Source organism: Anabrus simplex, chromosome 11 (genome assembly GCF_040414725.1).
Source record: "Anabrus simplex isolate iqAnaSimp1 chromosome 11, ASM4041472v1, whole genome shotgun sequence".
Lineage (NCBI taxonomy): Eukaryota > Metazoa > Arthropoda > Insecta > Orthoptera > Tettigoniidae > Anabrus > Anabrus simplex.
The window spans coordinates 73,130,631-73,157,670 of NC_090275.1; the positions used below are offsets into that span (position 1 = coordinate 73,130,631).

General features: G+C 39.4%; 1 protein-coding gene across 4 annotated transcripts in view; it reads right to left on the reverse strand.

The window, feature by feature from the left end:
• The window catches only part of LOC136883449 (calponin homology domain-containing protein DDB_G0272472), a 113,514-nt gene that overhangs the window by 10,654 nt on the left and 75,820 nt on the right, over window positions 1-27,040 (reverse strand). For all 4 annotated transcript variants that reach the window (XM_067155747.2, XM_067155744.2, XM_067155745.2 and 1 more), the window contains one exon: window positions 24,259-24,304. In XM_067155747.2, the coding sequence (XP_067011848.2) occupies window positions 24,259-24,304 (46 nt within the window). The remainder of the gene's footprint in view (window positions 1-24,258; window positions 24,305-27,040) is intronic.

A 27,040-nucleotide genomic window follows, 5' to 3' on the forward strand; every position in this document is an offset into this window, starting at 1 on the left:
TTGAATACAACTTCTATTCCCATTATACAACATTTTCACTTTGTCTATGAGGCTGTCTCGCACTTGAAGTTCACTCATGCATTGCCAAATTATTTCCCTTGGTACACTGTCGTAGCCTTTCTCGATGTCCAAAAATATTAGAAATAAAGGCTTGTTCTTCTCCCAGTATTTTTACATTAGCATCCTAATTGCAAATATAAGGTCTGTAGTTGACCTTCCTGGTCTGAAACCATACTGCTCTTCTTCCAAAATTGGTTCAACAATATCTCTGATTCTGGTCTCTATTATTTTTTCAGGACATGAGAGAGTAGTGTAATACCACGATAATTAGTACATTTTCGTCGGTTTCCTTTTTTGAACAGAGGTACAATGATGCCCATCTTCCAGTCCTCAGGAATAGTATTTTCCTCCCATACCTTGTTGAGCAGTCTGTAGAGCCATTGGATTCCTGGAATTCCTGTCGCTTTCAGCATATCTGCACTTAGTTCATCTATGCCCACTGCCTTTCCTTTCTTCAGGCTCTTGAGCACATTTTCAACCTCAAGCCATCTAATTGGTGGTTCAGTTGTGGTTCCCCGACTTGGCTCTCCTCTATTCGTTGTTTTCTGGATCTCCATTCAGCTACTTTTCAAAATAGATCTTGAGTTCCTGTTTAATTTCTCCCTCTTCTTGTGGCCAGAGTTCCACCATCATGTTCTATTGCTTTTATGGTCTCTTGATCCCTTTGCTTGTTTTTCACTACTCTGTATAGCAATTTCATATTTCCTCTGCTGTCCTCTTCCAGTGTGTCTGCAAACTCATTCCATTTCTCTTTTTCTTCCCTTACAATATTCTTTACTGCTAGTTTCTTGTTCCTGTATACTCCTTGGAGTCTGTATTTCTTGTTCATTGTGTTCTTGTCCCTGTTTTTGTTTTTCCTTGTCCAGTGCCATCGATATTTGGTTTCTTTCTTTCACTGCTGTTTCCACTCTATCATTCCATCATGGTGTCTTTTTTCTTTTGATAGAAATTGTAACTCCACATAGGTTTTTGGCTTCTCCCACAAAGGCGTCTTTGAAAGCTTTCCACTCTTCATCAATGTTGGTTAATTCACTCTTCGACAGACTCTGTTGAATCCTCAGTTTGTATTCTTCCTTAATTTGGACTTTGGTAAACTTCCAAGTTTTAACCCTTGGTCTTTTCATAATAATTTTCTGCATTTCGTTAGTCTTATGTTTGAAGTCTACCAGCAATCTGTGATCACTGTCCATGTTTTCACTAGGGATGATCTTTACATCTGTGATGTATCTACCACCATCTTTATTTGTGATTACATAGTCAATGTTCTATACTGGCCATCCCAACTGAACCTTGTTACTCGGTGACTGTCTCCTTTTGAGAAGAATGTATTTTTGATTATAAGATCATTTCTTCTGCACAGATCTAACAGTTGTTCTCCTTATGGGTTCCTTTGTCCAAATCCATGTGGACCAATGATGTTCTCGTACCCCAGTCTGTCTACCCCAACTTGCACATTTAGATCTCCAATAATAATAAAGTTTTCCTCATTAATTGTACCTTCCAGGTCTTGCCGAAATTTCTCTTAATCCGGGAGATAGTGGGTTCAAACCCTACTGTCGACAGCCCTGAAGATGGTTTACTGTGGTTTCCCATTTTCACACCAGGCAAATGCTGGGGCTGTACCTTAATTAAGGCCACGGCCTCTTCCTTCCCATTCCTAGGCCTTTCCCGTCCCATCGTCGCCATAAGACCCATCTGTGTCGGTGTGACGTAAAAAAAATTTCCCAATATTGATATTTTTCTTCTATTCATCATATCCAGGAGTTGTTCTACCTTTCCAGTTAATGATAGAATGTTCATAGTTCCAATTCGGTATTTAAATCCCTTATTTATTTTGGGTTTCCTTTCAGAACACTGTATATCATCAGCCTTGCAATCATTGTACTTTACAATTGTCTGAGAGGACGTGTCAGTCCGGTCTATAATCTTCTTTCCAAGTTTCTTTTTCTTATTGAAAGCGATTGTACTCAATACTCTCCTGCTGACTTGCTAGGCCTAACGCATAAAAGGATTTTCTTTCAGGGTTTACTGCCTTAGCCTTTGAGGATGCCTTCCTCATCCTACAAAACAGTAGGTTCCATTTGTACACCCCCAGAAGGATGAGTTGCCTCTTCCGCCATCTCCACCGTACCGAAGTCCATCTTCTCCGCCGCAGGTGCCGTTGAGGTCTTCACTCTTAAACCAGGGCAAGGGCCCTCCATATTTATGTCCCAGGCACAATAATCGTTCTGTCAGTGCTTTTGATGTAATGGAACTGTTTGGCAAAGCCTGTATTAGATGCCAAAACAGCTCAAATAGCAATCAATGGATTTAAATTAACAGGCATATACCCCTTGAACAAGAAGCTGTTCTCAGATGCTGAATACATTGAAGAGGCAAACAAAAAACCGAGAAAAGAAACAAACAGGAGGAAATCGCAGCTTTACAGAGAACAGAGAAGAATGTGATGTGGACGAACCACAAGTTATTGTTGATTTTCATCCAAACCAACCATCTTTTAGGCAGTTCAGGGTGTTCCTTTGTCATCCATCACCTACACTTGAGGATCCACAGGGTTCCACAACTTCTAAGATAAGCCCGTTTGACATTACTCCCGTTCCAAAAATAAAAAAGAGGACCCGTAATAGGGGATGAAAGACCTGTAGTTCTACGGTTATCACATCTATGCCTTTTAAAGCCCAATTGGTAGAAGCTAAAAGAGCTAACGAAGCCAAGGAAACTGAAAAGCAAGCACGGAATCCTGCTCAAGGACGTAATAGCAATCGTGGCCGGGGACGTCGTTCAGCAGTAGAACCTTCAAGAAAGGAGAAAGGACTCGTGAAAAGGCAACTCAATTTTGAGACAAATGTGAAAGAAACAAGCTCCGAAGATGAAAACATCTCGAACATCTGAACTGGAGCATCTCCTGGGCATTTCACCATCTAAAGATGATGCTTGGTGCATATTTTGTGACAGCAGTTTCGGAGGGTTCCAAAGGACAACTTTGGGTCATGTGCGTTATGTGCTCGCTGTGGGCCCATGTGGATGGTGCTGGGGTTGAAAAGGACTTGTATATTTGTGATTTTTGTGGCTGAACGATTTAATTATGCTATATATTTTTTGTGCCTATTTTGAATACGAGGATTGAGGCAAAAGTCATGGCAACTATTTTTTTCTTGTAGATATGTGAACGGATCACAAACTTATGTGTCGTGTGGAAGTTCTGCAGGCATAGTGTGTATGCAGAACAACAGATGGCTCTGTGATAGCTGGTAGTAGCGCAGCGAGGGCTATGAAATCAGTCGGTTGGTGTCAAGCGAGATGGACGTAACCCATGTTGAGCAGCACGCTTACATAAAAATAGCCGTTCTCCAAGGGAGAAATGCGATGGAATGTCATAGTGAATTAGTGGAAGCCCTTCGGAATAATGCCCTACCATACAGTACAGTAGCATGGTGGGTAGGAAAGTTTCAGGAAGGACGTGTGTCAACCAGTAATGAGCAACGTTCAGGACGACCTGTCATTGTGCGGACCGACGTGGCACGTGCCGTCATCGAGCAGCTCCTGGATGAAGACAGACGATGGATGCTACTGGAGTTAGAGAGGGCAAGTGTCATCGAGAAACGCACCGTCCACAGGATATTGCATAACGAGCTGCAACTGCGCAAAATCGCATCGCGGTGGGTACCGCATGCACTGACGGAAGTTTAAAGGTGGTTGCGCTATGCAATATGCTCCGACCACCTTGCCACTGGCAACAGGACAGCGATCAATTCTTGTCACCAAAATCGTTATCGATGAATTTTGGGCCAGGGCATACAAACCAGAACTGAAACGGCAGTCCACGGAGTGGCGACATGCTGGATCACCAAGGAGGCAGAAGGTCCGTCAGAATCCTACCCCAGTCAAATTGATGGTGATCGTCGCATATGACGTCAGGGGTGTCATTGTTTGCCTCTTTGTTCTACATGGCAGAACAGTGACTGCACAGTACCACAGGGACTTCCTGGTGTGACAGGTACGACGTGACGTTCGGGAAAAACGTCCGGATCTTGTGGACAGTGCAATAATCCTGCACGACAATGTGAAACCACATAAAGCAGAGTGTATAGGGCAGCTACTATGACGTTGGGGATGGAAAGAATTGGAGCACCCACTGTACTCTCCCGACATTTCGCCTTGTGACTTTGATCTCATTCGAAAGATTAAGGAGCCACTACGTGGTAGGCGGTTTGCAACACGAGAGGACATTGCTAATGCTGTGTGCCAACAGGTGACTCGATTCACACATGGTGCGCAAATGCTGAGGCAGATGGTATTCAGCGCCTTCCACATTGTTGGCAGCGTGTGGTCGTGTGGCAGTAGCAGGGGACTACTTTGAGGGTCTTTAGGCCCAGGTTTTTCATGTCAACTTTATGTGTACTGTGTTGTTATTCTTTTACACCGAGAAGGCCATATTGCCCTGTATACTACCGTAATAAATTAGAGTGTTACGATATTTCAGTGCTATTCATTGTCCACACATGTAGTTAACACCTTGTCCTTTCGTCTGTACATGTCACATTTAAAAATTAAATAATTGAAGTTCAACCAATTCAATACATAAAAGAAAGAAATGTAGTAATTACATTCTTATTTAAATGGGACCGGTTTCGACCTTAGTCCAGGTCATCGTCAGCCGTAAAAACGAGTAGGCGAAATCACACAATGTTTATGAATATTGGAGAAATGGGTCAGTTTCACACTCTGTCAGGCACAAAGTCACAACACTATTAAATAATATATGAAGATTATAAATAAACTTGAAGTCGCAGACGAATAGATTTGTAGAAGCAAACCGCCAGTTCCCGGTGATCAGCGCGGCACATTCAAGGTCATGCGCTGCGGTCTCGAACGCCAAAGTAGAGTGGAGAATGTCTTGAAGGTCCAACAACAAAAACAATGTTTTTTTGAAGTCAACTGTTTTCCAAGAACTTAGCAGGAGCACAAGTTCTCATTCAATTATACTGATTTGCGTCGTATATTTTTTATATACGTACTTAACTTCCCGCAACCGAGACAAATATTGGACCTTCAAGACATTCTCCACTCTACTTTGGCGTTCGAGACCGCAGCGCATTACCTTGAATGTGCCGCGCTGATCACCGGGAACTGGCGGTTTGCTTCTACAAATCTATTCGTCTGCGACTTCAAGTTTATTTATAATCTTCATATATTATTTAATAGTGTTGTGACTTTGTGCCTGACAGTGTGAAACTGACCCATTTCTCCAATATTCATAAACATTGTGTGATTTCGCCTACTCGTTTTTACGGCTGACGATGACCTGGACTAAGGTCGAAACCGGTCCCATTTAAATAAGAATGTAATTACTACATTTCTTTCTTTTATGTATTGAATTGGTTGAACTTCAATTATTTAATTTTTAATGTTAATAATTTCAATACGGAACAATGAAATTTTTATCTTTAAATTACATGTCACATTTTTCAACTGGACTGGTATCTTCAAGAAAAAAAAATAGTTGCCATGACTTCTGCCCCAACCCTCGTATTCTATGCATATATTTTACACTGAAACCTGTAATAGTTATATTATACTTTGAAAACTGATTAGGCTATGTTTTCTCTGATTTAATACATTTTTCTAAATTTTGTTTAGTGTTATTTAGATTATTTTTTACAAGGGGTCCGATTTCGGCAACTTTTTTTGAATTGCCCAAGTGCACGATTTTAGGAATTTTTTTAAAATACTAATTTTTAATTATATTTTCTAAAAGTAAAATGTAAACGGTGCATAACCTTTTGAAGTAAATATTACATGCTCTTAAAACAATTTCTTAATATTTTCTATTTTTTCTTAATCAGAAACAAAATGGGGTCCTGTTTTGGACACTTTCCTCTAATATTTGATCTACCCATTCTCATTATGTTATTCTTTCCGGCCTTTTCCCCAATTACCTGGAGTCAGCACTTTGGATCTGGCTCGGTTTTACGACTACATGCCTTTCCCGATGTTAGTCCTATGCAGAAAGATATATTCACTATTGCATGTTTCTGTGGAAGTTTGTAGTGTGATGGGTTGTATGTAAAGGAACATATGTATTAAGAATAACATGAACATGCAGCCCCAAACAAGAGAAATTAACCAGATGCAGTTAAAATCCCCAACCTGGCCAGAACAACAACTCAGGGCCCTCTAAACCGAAAGCCATTACACTGGTCATTCCGCCAAGGAACTGAATGATACATTTTCATTAAGCACAATTAAATAATTATGATTCATTATACACTGCTCAAAGAAGAAATTTGGTCACTTCTTCATATGTTCATACCTCTGTGGTATGTATACATCATGAAATGAAAACAAGCATCCAATGAAAACTAACTTTCTCTTTGCAACAATTATGAAGTGAAATGAACAATTTTTTTGGACACTCAACACACAATAACATTGCAAAAAAAGTAATTTTTTTTTTAAATGTCCGCCTCCATGGCTAAATGGTTAGCGTGCTGACCTTTGATCACAGGGGTCCCGGGTTCGATTCCTGGCAGGGTCGGGAATTTTAACCATCATTGGTTACTTTCTCTGGCATGGGGGCTGGGTGTATGTGTTGTCTTCATCATTTCATCTTCATCACGACATGCAGGTCGCCTACGGCTGTCAAATCGAAAGACCTGCACCTGGCGACCCGAACATCTCCTCGGATACTCCTGGCACTAAATGCCATACGCCATTTCATTTACATTGCAAAAAAATGTAATAAACAAAGTGGTCCCTGGTTATACATCAAAATGGTTATGTGGTAATTAAGCATCTTAATAAGGAGTATTGCAACAACTCCACCTTATACTTTTGATGCACACCGTAACAGATCCATTTCCATAAGCAATGGTAAAAAATGAATGAAATCGATACCCACCAGACAACCATCTGAACAATGTAACGTGAGACAGGATTTATCCAAGAATAGCAAAGAATGCCAGTGTCTCGGCTACCAGTGCAGCTAAGCTCTAGCAAACTGCAGTCTCCTGCCACAATGTCATCTGTCCAGTGCAAGTACTTGAGCGGATCGTCAGGATCTTAAATGAGCCCCCTTGAAGACTGTTTCTGACTTTTTGGTCACCAACTTGTACTCAAGCCAGCTGTAGGTAAACCTGTAGAGTTTATGCTGTACCTTGGCAGTTTCAGAAAGCTTGTAGATGCACACAACAATTCTGCCCTAGGGTCCAGTCTCCAGGAAATTCCCCCTGTGGGTGGGGGTGGTAGAATAACACCCACGGTATCCCCTGCCTGTCATAAGAGGCGACTAAACGATGCCCCAGGGGCTTCTTGGGAGTGTGGGTTGGCGACCACGGGGCCCTCATCTGAGTCCCGACATTGCTTCCACTTACTTGTGCCAGGTTCCTCAATTTCATCTATCCTATCTGACCTCATCTGGTCAACTCTTGTTCTTTTCCAACCCCAATGGTATTACAGTACTCAAGGCCTAGGAAGTCTCATTTTCATCCCATTCGTGGTCCTTGTCTTTCTTTAGCCAATATTTTGCGAGGAGTCTGATTCCTTTCATTTTTTCTCTGATTAGTGTTATATAGAGGTTGCCTAGTTGTACTTCCTAAAAAAAAAAAAAAAAAACCAATAAACACCACCACCACTCCCCTGGAAATGTTTCCATAGATACCAAATCATATTCTGACGGTGCAGCCCTCTGTTATGTAAATACGACATGAGCATTCATACAATGTAGTCAGGAGCATCTGAAGGCACAACCAAATTTTTTCTTTAGCAGTGTATTACTTCTATTACCACTTCTTCAACAACAAATCATTTCTAACAAATAGTTATTGCAGTATAATTATTTTAAATGAAAATGTATTCACTTGTATTTACATTCATGTAAAGGAATAGAACTATCCCAAATTATACGTCTACATTTACAACCTAATATTTAAGCAGTTTCATCTCAATGATAAACACAGTACTTTGCAAAACATAAAAGGGGCTGAAATATTTGTTTTCAAATCGCTTTCTAGCAATTCACTGGGCATATAATTAAACAAAGATAAAGTGAAACCTGTGTGAAAGACCACCCTTCAAAGACTGATTTTTAAAGGAAAAGAGTTAAAATCCCACCAGTGAAAAGATTGTTTGAGGTGGATGTGAACTTCATTTGAGTGATATCGATTGAACCCTAAAACATTTGAAGAGAGGAGTATCTGGTTCAGAAGAGCCACCGAGGGTTTCTTTGAAGACGTCAGCTAAAACCACTTTGTACACGTGATGGAGACAAGCCCAAAAACTAGACCATAATTTTCTGAACATAACTAGTGAAGCCACACGTGGTTGCAACCCCTAAACATGGTCTGTTTTGGCTGAATTTTTTTTCCTGCAATATGTATTTTAGTCAAATGAACAAAGAGAAAATAAAATTTTTGAAAATAGTTAACAGCCTCATTTCTGGACCACATTAATGCACCTATATGCCAAATTTGAAGACTATCAGATTAAATCTGTTGTGAAGGGATCATTTTGAATTCTAGAGAAATACTTTGGAGTAATTTCTACCAAACGAAGGCCCTGCATTAATAATTTCTGACTCAAGACTTGATATTACTTAAGTTAAATGCCTCACCTCATAATTTCTCAATGTCTAAACAAGCATGTTCACACGCTCACTTCCTTTCCTTTCACTGCCCTTAGATACTTTCCAAATATTACAACTAGAATGTACTACACTGGAAAATTCAAAACCACATGTGTGATTCAAACATCTCTGTGGGGCCTTTAAAAAAGGTGGCAAGGGAAAGACTCTCTCTCTCAAAAATTTGGAGTATTTTCTAATGTCCAAATCTCATTTTCAGTTTGTGGGCAATTTCTGGATCAATATTTCAATAGGGCTCCCTTTAGAAAGCCAAATTATTTCATTTCGTAGTATAGGCTACCTCTTCAGTGACGCCTAGGGCATCTATGATAACTGGTGGTGGAGCTGTTGGGGTTCGGACCGGCCTTCGGGCTGAATACTCAACATACAACATTCAGAAAACTGAAGGGTGTACACAAAAGGTAGAAAAGAGAAGGAAAATAATAATACCTTCCAGCCTGCATAAACCAGAATAACAGTTGGGATCCACTTCATAAAACACTTAACATTTGGGGTAGAAAACTATTTTACCGACTACCCTCGACAAGAGTGTCAAGGAGAAAAACGATTTACAGTTTATCACATCACATTAAAGCATAACAAAATATGTAATCTAATTTGGTTCAAAGACAATGTATTCATTCTCAATAAATCAGTAACAAATACCTGAAGATCACTAAATCATTATCAGACTAGTAAACAACTATAACCTTTATTCACTTCTGCTTCCTTTTACCACTATCATGTCCATGTTACTGACAAATTCTTACCTGTTGTAAGTCATACTGCAACATAAAAAAAAAAATTAAAAATAAAAATAAATTTACACAGTAGTTTCTGAAACACATTAATGAAGTTAGATATAACTGATACAATTCAGGATCTTCCCATTCCATCAGTGGAGTAAATTTCACTCTTGTGCACTCTACAAGAAACTTCTGCGGTGAAGTGCAGTGCAGTGCAGTGCAGTTGATGCAACTCAATCTTCCCTTTCCTTCAGCTGAGACAGGATTTACCGTGTGCCACTGCAAGAAGCTTCTGGTTGAGAAGTGGAGGCATTTATAGAAGACAGATGATGAGGAGATGGCTGCTTTGTTGTATTTCACCTTAAAACAATAATCACCAGCGCAACCAAAGATGGATGAAGGAGCCATTGCTGATCCAACATGGGCAGTAAAATTCTGTCAAGGCTGCAGCATAGTATTCAAGTCTACGTTCTTTATGACAACACACTAATATCCGAGAGTTGAGAACCACTGAAACAATGTAGGTCAGTGACCAGCGAGCTAGCTCACGTTTGTCCTTCTGTGTGATAACACAAGGATCTCTCTTTATGTAAGGGGCTACTGATGAAGGACTGAATCATATAACATAATTAAAATAACCCACATATTAAAGCAGTATTAACCCTTATCATTGCCTGACATGTTTTCCTGTATGGTTCTTTGGGTGCAGCCCTCTCGAAATTTTACTTATCTCCAATGATGAAGATACAGTCGAAACCGGTTAAAACGACTCCGAAGGGACCGCCAACCAATGGTTGTTGTAGGCAATAGTCACACAAAGTGGCTCGTGTTTTTCTCCCTAAAAATCTCACAAGATATTATATTGTTTTAGGCTGCACACTCACATGGTTAATTAACAGAATAAAAAAAAAACCCCACGCTAGTGAAATAAGTACTGTATTTGGAATACAGTATTTGTGGAGTGGGACAGAAAGGAATTTTCTTCTGATGTTAAAACAGCACGTACAGCAATAATATGTCAGCAAAATAATAAGTGAGGAAAGAAGTAGAAACAATGGAAATTGATCAATAATGTCGCACACGGTCTCGGCAAAATTAATGAGACGTTCTCTCTGCCCTTCCAAATTGTAGAAATCATTGAGTGAGATACACCCAATTCCTTCGTGATACTGACGTGTTTCCCCGTTTTGTATTCGCCATATTATGTGTGACTTTTCTTCAATATTAAACACTTTCTCTTTCTTTTGCAACATTTCCACAGCGATGCTTGCCTTGACTATTCAACTGACAGACTGATTTGAAATCTACAATCTACTGAAAAGTTTTAAAATAATTTTTACATTGTTGTCAGCAATCTCAAAAAATGTAACGAACAAAAATCAACCTTGGATGTTGTAGTCTATACATTTCTTTGAAAATGTGATAAAAATACATCGTTTTACACGATATGTAATAAGCGTTGTCGTACTAAGCGATTTTTAGAATACCGTGTTTATATAGGATTTAGACGGGACTGTTAGATTTCGCCATTGTATCCAATACGTCGTTAAAAGTGATGTCGCAATAAACGGTTTCGACTGTAGTTGATATTTGTATGAACTCTATGATCTGGTACAAACCACCATCAATTAGGAATACACAGACCAACATTTCACTAATGCTGATGACAAGAATTTCATTCAGTTTAATGATTTCTATGACAACTCATAACATAATGTTCTCTGCATTTATTTACAAAATGGCACTGCAGGTAATTTTAGAGCTGCTGGAAGTGAGTGACAATACAGGTGATGAAAGCGACGACTTATCTGAATAGAATAAGGCTTTATCCAACTCTGGAAAAGATGGGACTACTACTATCGACTTAAATGGCGCTGAAAATGCAAATGTAATACTTTCACCCTTCCTGCCAGAATTTAATATGAAGTTTATTACATGCAAGTGAAAAAGTCGAGATCATGCTGAATGGATAACAGAAATACTGTACGTGAATAATAAAGATTTCCGTAAAATCACTGCAGCACCAGACTGCACGCTGCCCCACAATAAACCGAAAAGTGTGCCAGATCACTTATGTTGTTCTTCATGCCCGAGTTGCTTGCCAAGTTGATAACTTCTACTCATAAAAACACAATATAAATAAAAACTAATAATAAAAAAGTACGATACTGTGAAAAATTACAAATTTTTGATTGGGTGATTTGAAAGAAATTTGTAGTGTTCATATTTAATATAATAATTATGTGTGTAAATATCTGTTGCCAGATATTAGCAAATGCAACTTGATGGACAATACATTACAAAAGTACAAGAATTCAAGTACTTTGGGAGCGAGATCTCAAACACGGGTGGAGCAGGGCAAATACTTAAAGAGTGGCCAAAACCAAACAAAAAAAAACAAACCCCATGGCACTACAGCCCTTGCGGGGTCTTGGCCTACCAAGCGACAGCTGCACAGCTCGAAGGTCTGCAGATTACGATGTGTCGTGTAGTCAGCACGACGAATCCTCTCGGCTGTTATTCTTGGCTTTCGAGACCGGGGCCACTATCCCACTGTCAGATAGCTCCTCAATTCTAATCACATAGGCTGAGTGGACCTCGAACTAGCCCTTAAGTCCAGGTTAAAATCCCTGACCTGGCCGGGAATCGAATCCGGGGCCTCCTGGTAAGAGGCAGGCACCCTACCCCTACACCACGGGGCCGGCTTAAAGAGGGGCAATGGGTCTAAATTCTATAACCTCATATGTTTATTGATTTTGGACAAGTACCCCTACAAACCAAGATATCCTTGTATAAATTGTATCTTATTCCCATACTCACAAATGGCCTAGAAACCTGCATGCTGCAGACTAAAGACATTAGTAAACTGCAGCTCTGTGAAATTAATTTTTTTTTTAGGAATGCCATGCAGAAAACAGGGCAAGATCATGTGAGAAATAAGGATGTCAGATCATCTTTGGGAGTGAAGCAGCCCCTGGAAGAAAGACCAAGGTCTGCAAAGCTTAAATGGTTCAGGCATGTAAAGAAAATGCCAGGCACTCTAAACACCAAATGCATACATGAAACAATCAACAGCAGGAGACCTGTTGAACGACCATGGAAAAAGTGGCTGGACCAAAAGAAAAGAGACAGACAGTAGAGGAGGGGACTGGAGAGTGATCATGGAGGAAGGAACTACATGGAGAGACAACGCTGGCAAGAGCTTGTTCAACACCACCCTTCCTGCCAAGCTGGTAGAATTACATGATGAGCATGATGATGATGATGATGATCCCTCCACCTCACTTAAGATGGAAGTAAGCTCTACTAAGGGAAGCTAAGAAAATCTTTGCATCACCCTCTTTGCCACTGCACCAGGAATTCTGCCATCCATCACAGCAGCGACTTCAATCAAGAATCAAGAAGACCAGCAAGTGTCACTGCAGGGCAACTCATTGCAGATGGATATGACCTAACTGAAAACTGGAAGCAAGTGATCAACAAAAACATCGGGAACAAGTGCCCACCATCTTGATCCCACAAAGAAACCAAATGGTTTTGACCTACCGAGGAACCTGTGGTGCCATATCAAAAGGTTAAGGACTGGGCATGGTTGTTGCAATTATTTCAGGTACAAGTGGGGTTGGATCAGTTCACCAATGTGATTGTAACCTAGAAGAACCGACGATTGAGCACCTGGTCCAACGCTGTCTTCTTCATTTGTACCCTGGCATTCCTGATGATTTGTTCGCTCTCACACCTCGTTTATCTGAATGGCTGAGAAGGATGGACTTTAAAGTTTTTTTAGTGTTGCTATTTTGCTTTATGTCACACCGACAACTTTAAAGTTTGATTTTGCCTTGTGTGTATATATTGTATAAAATCACCATAGGATTAAATAAATAAATCAGGTCATCGGCCCCTAATGGTATGAAACGAGACGAAATGTAACGACAATGTGAAAGTTCAAAATTCGTCCACAGACCAGAATTCAAATCTTGATGATGAAGAATGAATGGATGAATGAATGAAAACCTACAACCTGTTTACCAGTCACTGACTGGGTCAGGGATGGAATGAATGAGCCCCCATCTTGTGGCGAGGATAGGAACTGTGCTGGCTGCCGAAGCCTGTTGCACTCCTCTGGGGCAATGATTAATGACTTACAGATGAAATGAAATGATACTGGAGAGTGTTGCTGGAATGAAAGATGACAGGGAAAACCGGAGTATCCGGAGAAAAATTGTCCCGCCTCCACTTTGTCCAGCACAAATCTCACATGGAGTAACCGGAATTTGAACCATGGAACCCAGCAGTGAGAGGCCAACGCCCTGCCGCTTGAGCAACGGAGGCTACAATGAATGGATGAATATGAATTTAAAATTATCAGCGGATCCAACTCCAATACTGAAAAATATTTCCAGAATCAATCCACTAACTAGAATTCAAAAAACCGATCATGAACAATGATGATGCACTTAAAACAATCAGTGGATCTGACCCGCAATGCCCCACCTTCCCAGAAACTATCTTATAACAATACTATATACAGATCTAGAGATTGCTTCCATAACACAGTCCTGAATCAATGATGCTTGTTGTCTAAAGGGGTCCAAAATCCAGGTCAAAGGCACCTCATAATGGTACTTATCGCTAGTAAAGTAGAACCATGGTATATCACAGGCAATGCAGACCCACGGTGTCACTCGGTGGTACTAAACCCAGGTACTGTAAACCAACAGTGAACCACTCTCTTTTCTTCTTCTTCACCCATTCCCGTTTCCAGATTCTCTCTGGGTAGGGTAGTGTACCAAAGCCCTCCACCTTACTAGATCTTTCCGCCATTCCTCTTCTAGTACTTTATTGCTATCGGCTCCTCTATTTGCAATACAGTCCACAACAGAGCTCCTACATCGCATTCTAGACCATCCCCTAGGCCTCTTTACAGTCTCTGTATCCATGAATGTTCTCTTTGGTATTCTCTCTCCTGGCATTCTCATCACGAGTCCAAGCCATTTTAGCTTTGCTATATTAATCTCTTCTTGAAGTTTACACACTCCCACACTTCTCCTGATTTCCTCATTTCGTATTCTATCTCGCCTTGTCTTTCCCTGTATGCTCCTCAAGAACCTCATTTCAGCAGCTTGTATCTTACTTTGGTTCCGCATAGCCAACGTCCAGGCTGCTGAAGCATAGGTCAGTATAGGTTTACAATAGGACGAGTATAAGACCTTCTTGCACTTGAATGGCATTTCTTTGTTCCAATGTCTCTCACACATTGGTAGAAACTTGCAGACTGCTGTATTCTTAAATCAATTTCTACATCCAAATTTCCATCTTGTGACACCATGCTGCCCAAATATTAAAAAATTTTCACAACTTCAAGAGGTTCATTTCCTATTTTTATTACTCCCCTGGATTTTCTGTTACCTCTCGTCATGATCAAAGTTTTCCTTTTCGCAGTACTAATCTTCTTTCCAAAATTTATCTCCTCATTCCATATATCAACTTGTGTCTGTACTTCCTCTTCATTATCTCCTTTATTTACTTGCTCGAGCATTATCTTCTCCTTGATATTATGTAGAATTCTATCCATGATGATAGTGAAAAGTAAGGAAGACAATACACTTCCCCGTCTTAAGCCTGTCTCAATTCTGAACCATTCAGTTTGACCCACTCTGGTTCTAACACAGCTTTTGCAATTCTGACACAATGCTATTAGCATCTGCATTGTTTCATTCCCAATTTGTGCGTCTCTGCTGCTACTAATCACAAACCTATTGTGTGCCTAACACAGTGGTACTACTCGCAATTCCGTTAACAACCTGGGAAAAATCCGTTAGTTTCTTCTGTTTCTTTCACCCTCGACTGACTGCGTGTAGGATAGAAGAATAGTCAGTGCACTTAAAGCCTGTTATAGTGACAATCCACAAGAGGGTTCATACAGCTCCAACTGCCTATCGTCAAAGCATCAGGGATGGACAAATAAGTCACTATGTTAATGTATCGAAGTCTGATGGAAAGATATACTGTAGTATGTTAAAGAACAATAACACACAAACATTAAAATGTGTATTACACAGCTGACGTTCAAAATTCGAGTTCAAGAATATTTTTAGCTTCTATGGAGGAAATGTCTACTTCAGGAAATGGAGAAATTAGTGTAATCAATTTTTGAGTAATAGAGAAATAAATACGTGTGAAGAATACAACAGACGGCAGGGAAATTGAAATTACTTCGAGGTGGAAATTAGAGTAATGGAAGTTCTAGATATCAAAGTTAGGCCGTAACCAGATTTTTAGATCACTTTAACAGCTTTCATCCAAACATTAAGTTTACCAAGGGGACTGAACGTGGAAGATGTTTGCCATTCTTGGATGTTCTGTTTCTAGGAAATCTGATGGAAGTTTAGGTCGTATGGTTTTCTGTAAACCCACCCATACTAATGTAGATATTTTCATTGATCCTCTCATCATCAATGCCCTTGCCAAAAACATGCTGTTCTTAAGTCTTATCAGCCGAGCAAGGGAGGTTTGTGAGGAGGATGACTTAAAGTGCACACAAGTTTTAAAGAGCTCTCAAAAGTGGGGAGGGGCAGGGAGAGGAAATTAATAGTTTATTTTCGGGGTTGAATTGTGTTGTTGTAAAGTTTGCTGATGTTTTGAATACATTGCAGTATACAACACGGTTCAACCCAGAAAATAAACTAAATAATTCTACACACTATGGAAGCTTCAACTCTAAGATACGAAACCTTTACGGGGAGGATGTTCTCAAAGCTACTAGGCAGTTCAACAACCTTCAGAAGAAGATGAGTAACTACCTGGCTCGACTCGCCTTTTTGAAACGCTGCAGGGACAACAGCATTATACCAGCATGTGTGAGACTGAAATATCACACCAAGAACCGACGGACAGACCCTCATTCTTCACGGAACCAGCATTAAACTTCTCAGGAAATGGATCAGTTACACCAGACAGACTCTAGACCACCTCAACAATAACTTATTTCACCTCCATTTGCAACTTGCCAGCACTTTGTCTCTCAATGACTGGACCACGTTAGACAGCATTAGCAACACACAATAACAGCGTACACTGAAACTAGCACCTGCGAAACAGAACTAGAAATTTGACCACCTCCTACTAAAACAGAAACCAAAACCACCTGTTTCACTACAGAAGAATGTAATAGTTAGGGACCTGAAAAAAATCGCATTTGCGATAAATGCGAATTTTTGAATCTTGTACTGAATCTAAGCCTACGGTAATTCTAATGTGGAATAAAACATTTTTATGCATAAATAGAAGTGCGACAAAATGCGAATTGTGACCCAAAATGCGAAATTAGTATAAATATGCGATTTTGGTGCGAATTCTGCGAAAATGTGCCATTTTACTGGCGAAAACGACATATTTCGACAAAATCGTCAGAAATACTCAAAATATGATGCATAAATCTTTCGACCGTTCCGATCGATGAAGAAAAGTAGCCGATCGATTGCTGCTTGCTGACTTTAATCGAAATTCACAATGGCAATAGCACAAGGGGAATAAGATCTGTATCATTATTATCGAAATGTAAATAGAGTGTTACGGAAAAAAACGAGATAGGCGCAGCGTTGTTTTCCTGTTGTTCAAAATTGACAGTAGTTAAGAGACATATTCTCTTTGGTGAAGAGTAGAAAGTCGAGCAATTGTTTAGGTTATGGGGTGCACGACAAAAACTGCGCACGAAAGGGCTCAGCAATATGCAAAGGATGGTTTGTATGCCACAGATTCAGCGATAGTTGTTTTGCAAGTATTGTAATTGCCGAGTTGGGTGGGAAAAAAAGGATAGCATTGTGAAACATGTTAAATCTGTAAAACACGTGGGTAAGCGACGCGATAACGAAAGTTCAATCCCTGTTGATAGTACGTCTCAAAGAAAGCAATCTTCTGTGCTTACACAGTTAGATAAGACAAAAAATGTCCAGAGATAACTTCTCGAAACGCACAGTTGAAGTATTTGCCAAAGCAAATATACCTCTAGAAAAGCTGGAAAGCAAAGAGCTAAGAGCCTGGATTACTAAGTTTTCAAATGAAGAGCTGCCATGTGTAAGAACTCTACGTGAAGTATATTTACCGGGTAAGTTTCGATTTCATTGATCGGGTACGGTTTAGGTATTTCGACATCAAAACCACGCGCAAAATTGGATACCGAATTTGAGTGCGATTTTCATATCGAACTATCTTACTCGTACCCAATTGATCCAGTAATTTTAAATTATTTTGTTATAATTTGAGGTCGTTCTTCCTTTCTAGAAGTTGCATCTGACCACCAGAAAAGAACAGCACAGGCTCTAGTGGGGAAGAACATCAACATACTCTGTGATGAAACTACAGAATGGGCCGTTGTATTTTTATCATCATATTCCAAGTGCCAGCCGGATCGAAAAGAGAGCCGCACGTTGTTTCTGTAAACTATCTTGATGCAGGAAATGCTACAAACTGCTCTCTTGCTGTTTTAGAAGCTCTCATATGATGCAGTTGAAGTGTTTGTTAGTGACAGTGCCCCGTACATGACCCGGTGTTATGAAACATTAAGTGTGGTCATAGGGGATCATTTAACGCATGTACAGTGCTGGACACACAAGATCAGCTTGGTTAGCAATAGTTGGGTTGCAGTGATGACCGATTTAAATCATGGTTGCGATGGTAAAGTTTGCATTTTTGAACACAAGAAAGCGAAAATATAATTATATACAATTCTTAACATCGAAGTATGGTGCTTCAAAGGAAGCAAAGCTTTTTCTTGTACCTGTCTTCTATTTGAGTGCTTACTTTACTGGTGGTGTTACATTTTTCAAGATGTCTGACATGAAAGACATCAACAACTGTGGTATTAAGTACCTGACTGATCTGAGTGACCGAGAAGTGAATAGGCTTCACTCCCACATGGTTTTTGTCACAGATCATTCAGCTGGATTGGTTGACCTCCTTACTGAACTTGGGTCTCTTTATCCTACCTCTCATCTCCTTTACCCCAAACTGCATAACCTTGACGCAGTTTTACCTTCATTTGTGAGAGGAATTTTTCTGCGGCAACTAATAATGCTTTGATTAAGCGCACTCCTCTACAGCAGGCTGCATGTAGAGACAAACTTGTCAAAGCTGCTCATTCTTCACAGTGCAAGCTAGCCACATTTAAAGCTAAAGACCCCAACCATAAGCATTTTGTGTCAATTTCTCAAGCTTTGTATCCAAGAAATATAATTTTGAAGAACACTGATAAATTAGATGAGCTTGAGAAATTGTTTGGAGTAACAGATCTCTCACGAAACTATATCTGATCTGGTTACTGTTCTCTGAAACATGCAATTCAAACCCAGATGAAAGAAAGTGAAAAATGTGATGTCATGCTTGCATTAACTGCAGTTCAGACAGAGTTCAGCATATTTGCTAAATACTGTCTTGAGTTGTTGTGGACCGCAACGAACAATGTAGATAGCGAGCGCGTGTTGTCTCATTACAACACAGTTGTTACAGACGGTGCAATTTGAAAAAATGCAATGCCAAAGTACTGACAATGCTTTCGTTTGAACAATGAATTTGTATTGTGTGTGAACCAAGGACAATAATTGCACTTCATAAACTTGGAATCGTTAAAATTAATAATACCATGCAATTATTTTAACTTTGTAAATAGATGCTAATTTTGGAAAAAAATAGATGCTCATTTTGAAACAAATAGATGCTAATTTTTCAGGTCCCTAGTAATAGTTAATCTTACAGATAAGCCACTCAGTGAACCTACTACCTCGGCCTTGAAAAAAGGACTCGACTACGCAGTACCTCGTAATAGGATACCGGTGGAAGAAATAATTAGCAAAGTTGATTTGCAATCCGACACCTCCCTAACAAATCTGCAGAAGAGATCAGACAGGATATATCATGTCTACCGAGAATCGCAAAACTGCCGCCATCCAATTTGACCATAGAAGAAATTCATGCCTTCAAAACACGTCAAGATATGGAAACAATAATCCTACCCGCAGATAAAGGCAACGCTACTGTGATAATGACATGCACTAACTACACACAGAAAATAGAACAATTACTCACCGATTCTACACACAGGAAGATAAGAAACCCTACCAACCACATTAAGAACAAACTCCACAAACTAGTATACCAGCCGAAATACAGAAGAAGCTGATCTCCTCGGATTAGATACCTCCTAAATTGTATGGCCTCTCTAAAATCCATACAGGAGGCACATCTCTGCGACCTATCGTGAACGCTATAGGATCTCCGACGCACGATATTGACCATTACCTAGCTGGACTAGTTCAGCCACATACAGGACACACTGAAAAATACGTGAAGTACTCCCGACATTTCATCCAGCTTCTTAAGGATCAATTAATTGAAAATACGGACTTATTAGTAAGTTTTGACGTCATGTAACTTTTCACCAAGGTGCCGCTAACAGAGGTATTTCCGCTATTAGACCAGAAACTTCCAGAAGACCTGTCAACACTAGCTAAAGAATGCATAAATGCCACTTATTTCTACTTCAACGGGGAGTCTTACGAACAGAGAGAAGGGGCCGTGATGGGGTTGCCGCTCTCTCAAATAATAGCAAACATGTATATGGAGAACTTCCAACAGAAAGCCTTAGCCACATCTACCCTGAAACCGAAATGTTTTCTCCGTTATGTGGATGACACGTTCGTGATCTGGCCTCACAGGAGCAATAACCTGCAGCTATTTCTCGACCATCCCGTCTCTATTCACGTAAATATTCAGTTCACCATGGAAATCGAAGTAAACGGAAAACTGACGCAAAGTCACCCCTTCACGTTCCGGAAGACGCGTTCTTTCATGACGCGGAGAAATTTTGAATTACAATTACTCTGTAAAATACTATATTTTTCAAAACGTAAAGGCAGTTTCGAATTAAAAGTTTGAATTTTGGTGACGGGACCGACATTGTTCTTCAAATTACGAATTATCTGTATTTCTAATTAAACGATTTAAATAACATGCAAAACCGTACCTCATGTTTCCGGGAACGAGAGCTGCTTTGAATTAGGCGAGACTTTGAATTAACCGATTTCAAATTATTGAGGTGGTTCTGTATTCTCTGAAGGCACAATATCGAGACCATCTTCAAACCTATCATAGGCAACAGTTTGCGATCTGTTAAAGATGCTATTGGTCTAAACTGTGCTGTTGCTATACATGCAAATCATCAAATTATTTTCAATGAAACATCCCGTCATTTGTAAGGATAAACATTTTACACTTAAGAGTCATTCGTGAGGTGAGAGAAAATTACCGTACACTCCAATAATTTTAACAAAGGCGATGGTTAAATATCCAAAAAAGTGCAAGAGAGATGCCTACTTTTGTATGGTTGCATGTGCAAGAATGGCATTTATGTGGAAAGAAGAATGGTGGGCCTGGAAAAAAAAAGGAAGGAGAAGCAGTTAACACAGCGCATTGTTTGGGACAGAGACATATGGAAATGGCTAGATAGAAACGTCGACCCCAAATGAACGGAATAAGGAGCAGAAGAAGAAAACATGGTGAATTTTTTTTTTCAGAAACAATTTTCTGATTCATTAGACATCCAACTGCCAACATTAAGAACAATAAAAATAAAGAACTGTGATTCAATCACTACAACTGCATCGTCAAGGAAGACAAGGGAGAAAAGTAAAATGCAAGCAACAAGAGAAGTTGGAGAAGATTTTAGCTGAATGGCTTCATCAGCTCCAGAACTCAACGATACTTTGCAATCTGTTACACTGTACATACAAGCCTACCTAGTAGCCATAAGGCGCCAAATCATTATGGCCTTGACACTGTGGTTCGAGTCCCATTTTGGCAAACCTTTTCATTATCAGAATGTTTGCTGACAGGGTAGAAAAGGTAGTGGTATACAATTTATAATCACTAGATTGCGTGCCAAAAGCCTGGATTCGCTTCCAAAACTATCCACAGTGTTCAAGTAGAATGAGACCATATGATTCTGTTGATGGCGATTTGTCCATCAAATGAGGACGTTATGCCTTGAGCCTTGGTGTTACTTGACAGGAATAGGCTATTATCCAACACTGGGTTTCATGCTCTCCCTACATCATCATCATCATCATATACCCATACACACAACCCGTTCATGGGCATCAAATAGAGGCCTGCACCAAGTAAGCCGAACATGTCCTCAATTTTCACGGTACTAAAAGCCATACACTAAATAAATAAAACTGTACGTGCAGTTGGTTGTCTTTCGCTTAATACACAGTTAACACACAAATCCTTGAAGAGGATTTTACTGTAACTGTTTATCAAAATTAGTTATTGAATGATTCTTCAAATATCAATTTGGTCTTAACCAGACATTCAATACAGTAAAACCTCAATGCATCGTTTTTCAAGGACGAGGGTGAAAATGACGATGGATGCAGGAAAACGATAAATGCAGGTGACATAAAATAGGGAGAGAGCAAAATAATAAAATACGGGTACTATATTTGAGCATTTTTTGTCATGTAAATATAATAATAATAATAATAATAATAATAATAATAATAATAATAATAATAATAACAACAACAACAACAACAACGGCGTGTGGCCTCGAAGCTGGGTGCCGATCTTTCGAGTTGTTGCGTGGTAGGCGATCTACGCGCTTATGAAAATGCGGCTCTACCTACGATGAAACCTAATCCATAAGTCGGCGCACACACACAGCCACTGAACTGTCGGAATTAACCATTAAAGTCCCCGACCCGCTCATGACCTCTTAAACTGAAGGCCAACACGTGCTAACCATTTAGCCACGGAGCCGGACATACTCATACTATACATAACGGTATCAAACCATTGCAATCATGATATACACTGTGAACATAAAAAGCGCGGCTTTTACACCATTTCACTTCACTTTTCCTAACATCTCGTAGTAACTGGAAAACCTTCAAGGTCAGTTCTCTTTTTGCAAATTAACGATATACGTGAATATTACGGTGATAACCTGTAATATGATAAAGATTCTGTACACCCTTCGCGAACGATACGTTAGAGATCCCACATGGACATGGAGCAGCTCGGACGATGTCACAGCAGGCTAAGCGATCCTGCCAACCTAGAAATTAGTTTCAAGCCAGGCTAGTGAAACGATGATTGGTCTGGCTTGGTTAGGTCCAGCTTGCAACAAGACAACTGGGCAGGAGGCAACAAAGTGAACAACAGGCCTCTAGCATCCCATACACATCACAAGGTACGATGCGATTAATAACCCTGTAACTAATTAAAACGTACCCGGCGCACGCCGTGACTATTTTAAACTGCGCGATTTTCTAATTTTTAATGAAGCTGGCAGCCCTAGCCAGCCAACAGCAACACAGAAAATGGTGGCAAATTTGAGTTTTACAGTACCTCTGTTTTAATTCTTGTAAATAAGAATACTTCTAGGGCCCAGTTAGTGGCTTAAGCAGAAGCGCTGGCACCAGGAGGCTCGTAGTAGTGAGGTTGCGTGTGAATAACCTGCGCACAGCACTCCAGCCTACGAGATGCTTGCTCAAGACTAGCAACTCAATTGCTTGTACATTCTCGCGTAACAGGTTGCCGCTATTATATGCTAGAGTATTCAGCTGTCTCTTTAAATTCAAAAAAACTTTTGCGTATATTTTTCTTACTTTCAATCGATCCATGTGGGAAAATTGTGGCCGAGGAAAAATATTTTTTTGAAGATCGATGCATTAAAATGATAGTTTGAGGAACGATAGATGCAGGGAAATTTAACATTGGATTATATGGAAAATTTTTGGGACCGAATAAATTGAACAATGGATACGGGAAAATGACAGTTTCGGGAACGATGCATCAGGGTTCTACTGTATTTGGAATCATCTGTTAGTGTATTTTAGTTCCAAGTTAGCTTTCAGGTCGCCATTGGATCTGATGATATTTTCACCATATTGTGACATACTGAACCTCTGCTACATGTTCAGTAATTGCTGCAACAAAGTACATGACAAAATCATGCCCTCAGACCTGATTTTAAAAATGTTAAAATTTCAAATCAAAATCCAAGTGAGCGTTGAAATATATTTTGGTGTAATAAAAATGTCCTTCACACCAGGATTCAGACACCAAAGATTTCAGAATAACATAGGGCCATGTATATTGCAATCTTACCCAAATAGAAGCCGGCTGGAATTTTGAACTTGAGGGATTAACGGAGGCCAAGAATGTACATCCGGTAAAACTCAAGAAATGCCAGCTGACTGTCTTTCTGCCTTTGCTTTCAGCAAGTGCTATCCCTATATGAGGAAAGGTAATGGCAAGTTCCTGATACTTTAAAATGGGGACATCTTGGCTAAGATATGCTAACCCTAACATAATAGTCCACGGTCCAGTAGGCTGGAGGAGGGGTGGTGGCTAACGCATCATAATTTTTTTTAAAAAGAAATCATTGAGAAGCAAATAAATAACACCAGTTAGATCTACTAGATAAATGACCTGGCAAGACAGAGGACAACAAAGGTAGGATGATCAAGACTAACAAGGAACCTATAACATTTCGAGGTTGGGAAAGCACAATATTACTGACATGACTGAAAGCCAGAATCGAACCTGCCAACTTGGGCTCAGAAGGTTCATGCCCCACAATCTAAGCCGCTCAGCCAGGCTTTAAAAACTAATTTGGATAAAAACTGCAAAATCATAACTTCAGTGGGTCTATGTCAAATTTCAGCTAAGGACAACTATTTGAAACATTTTCAATATCTTAAACATACTAGGTAGTAATATAACAGGAGCAGGGATCTCTAATGATTTATAAACGTAAACAGTTCTAACCTTTAACAGATGCTTCCAGTACACTAGACAGGCTCATTTTCTTTGGCTGAAACAGAAAAAGCCAATTCTCATAAAGGTATAATATACTGTACTAACAAAGATATAGTAAACATTCTGGAACATTGTTTATCTCTGGACAAAAGAGGTTGGTTTACAGCAACTTTTACTCATTTTCTAGACACATTACTTGGTCTCTACGTTAAAAAAAATATGCATTAAAAAAATATACAAAATCAGTGTTGTGTGTTTACACATAAAGTTCAATAGTTTACATTTACATATAAACTACAAGTAGACTATGTAATTCAAATATCCTACGTAGGCATATGTAATCTATTTTTATGGTTGGCGAACCTGAGTATGCACAATGCACTAAACAAACTTGTGTCCTCGTATTCCTCCAATGGAGGTGAGGTGCACTTACCTTTTTAACAACATATCTGCTCTTATACCTGTCTTAAATTTCTGGCAGTAGTGGAAATCGAACCTGGGTCTCTTAAGATGGCACTAACCCCTACACTAGGGAGGTGGATGCTTTTGCACAGCAGGTTGGCAAGATTGCCGATCAGTAATGGGTGGAAAATAAGAAGAAAAATCTGTTCTGTTTCAGGTTGTGTTTGTGGAGTGGGCTGGGTAGTGAATACAGGTGTAAAATGATAAAATCATTAATGGTTTGTATTCTAAAATTGCACACACTAAGATGATGTCTAAGCTGTCAAATAGGAAATTTTTAGTATTTAAATGTTTATCTACTAAAAAAAAAATTGGTATTAACAAATGCCGCAGTTTTCAGATTAAAAGCACTCGGATAAGAATGAACCTATAATGTGCAGATTATCACTAACAACCATTTAATGCTAATGCTGGATAACAAGAAACTTTCTAAATAAATTATGCATCATGTTGTGCATACAGTATAATAAGCAATTAACTAATATTATTTAAATTTTTCATACATGTTGAAGGTATCTTAGTGAAAATAAAGTGGAAAACAATAACTATATTTTGTACTTATTTGTTTGGTTTCTTATAAAACAAGTTATAAAACGACTTTTTGAATTTATTCGTTGAAAGATTACATAGTCTACTTGAAGAATCATAAAGACTGCACATAGATTACATGAGGAAAGCATGCACAGATGTAAAATTATATTCTACAGCAAGCCTGGATTAAATAAAGCTAGAAATATCTGGGGAGGAGCAGAGACCTTGGGGAGGGAGAGAGGTACACCTTCCAATGACTTAAATTTAGTATAACTGACGTTCTTACAGGTCAGCAACTAGAAAACTACTTAATATGTTGCATGCTTAACACACATTCATTTCCATTTACTAACCCATTGGCATACCATTTTTCTAGCCCTTTGTACACCCACAATTAGTATTAATTTTCACTGGTTTCATAGATTCTCTTCAATTTATAATATCTATAACATGAGAGATTCATAAATCTTACCTATGGATATTTTTTAAACTACTTCTTTGCAGAGCCTCTTGGTGTAGAAAACTATGAAGCAGTCAGTGATATACTAAACTGCCAAACATGTACATCACATTCACACTGACTAAATACGGGGTTTTCATGGATCATAGAGTTGCTCAAGTATTACTGGAGCAATACCGTCAGATCCAGAAAACGGAAATTTCCCCTTCATTTTCATGGGTTGTTTTTTTTTTTTTTTTTTTTTTTTTTTTTGGCCATGCAACATCACATCACTTTCATAATTTTCCAGTCCCTGGTTGCTTTTCTCGAATTCACTACTATTGCTAAACAATTCTTCACAATATGACCTCTTGACTCATTTTCACACTTGCTTCTGTACAGAATTTTAAAATATCATTGCAGGCTAACAACTGCCTTCTATGCGACATGATTACTTCTAATGGGTTTGGATGGAGACAGGCACAACGGAGATCCTTACTAAATGTCAAACAGAATGTGAAGTAGTAGAGATAATCAAATGCTGTTTTTCTAATGAGAAAGAACAATTTCTCCTTTTTTAAATGGTACATAACACATCATACATCTTTTGGCAGAACACCTGAAATATAGGCTAAAATCTGATCAACCTCACATTATTTGACAGATGTCAGTGTTCATCATTAGCATCATCATCATCATCATCATCATCATCATCATCATAAACCATCTCAAGTTTCCCAGGTGTGGTATATAAGCCTCCTCCATCTCATCCTGTCCTTGTACCATTCTTCCTCCACCAACGTGTCCCAATCATGACCTCTCAGCAGTACATCGTTCTTAACCGAATCTATCCATTTCCTTCGTGGCCTTCCCACGGGTCGTCTTCCTTCTACTTTTCTGTCAAATTCCTTCCTTGCAGTTCTGTTTACTGGCATCCTCTTCATGTGACCAAACCACTTCAGTCTTGATATCTGAATCTTATAGAGGAGAGAATCATCTATTCCTACTACTTCTCTAATTTTCTCATTCCTAATCTTGTCTTTCCTGGTTTTCTGGATCACAGTGCGCAGGAATTTCATTTCAGCTGCCTGAAGTTTGGAATTATCTTAATTGGTCAGTGTTGTAGTTTCAAGACAGTATGTAAGAATTGGTGTATAATAGGACTTTTACAATGTAATTTTTGTTTTCATGGGTATTTGCTCATCCCACAGTAGGTGTCTTACCTGGTGGTAAAATTGTGTTCTCCCCAGAAAATTTCATCTGCCGGGTGGCAGGAATGAGTAGCCGGATGGGGAATACTACGTAAACAATGAAAATGATAACATTTCAATTTAAATAAATAATCCTATGTCCTGACGT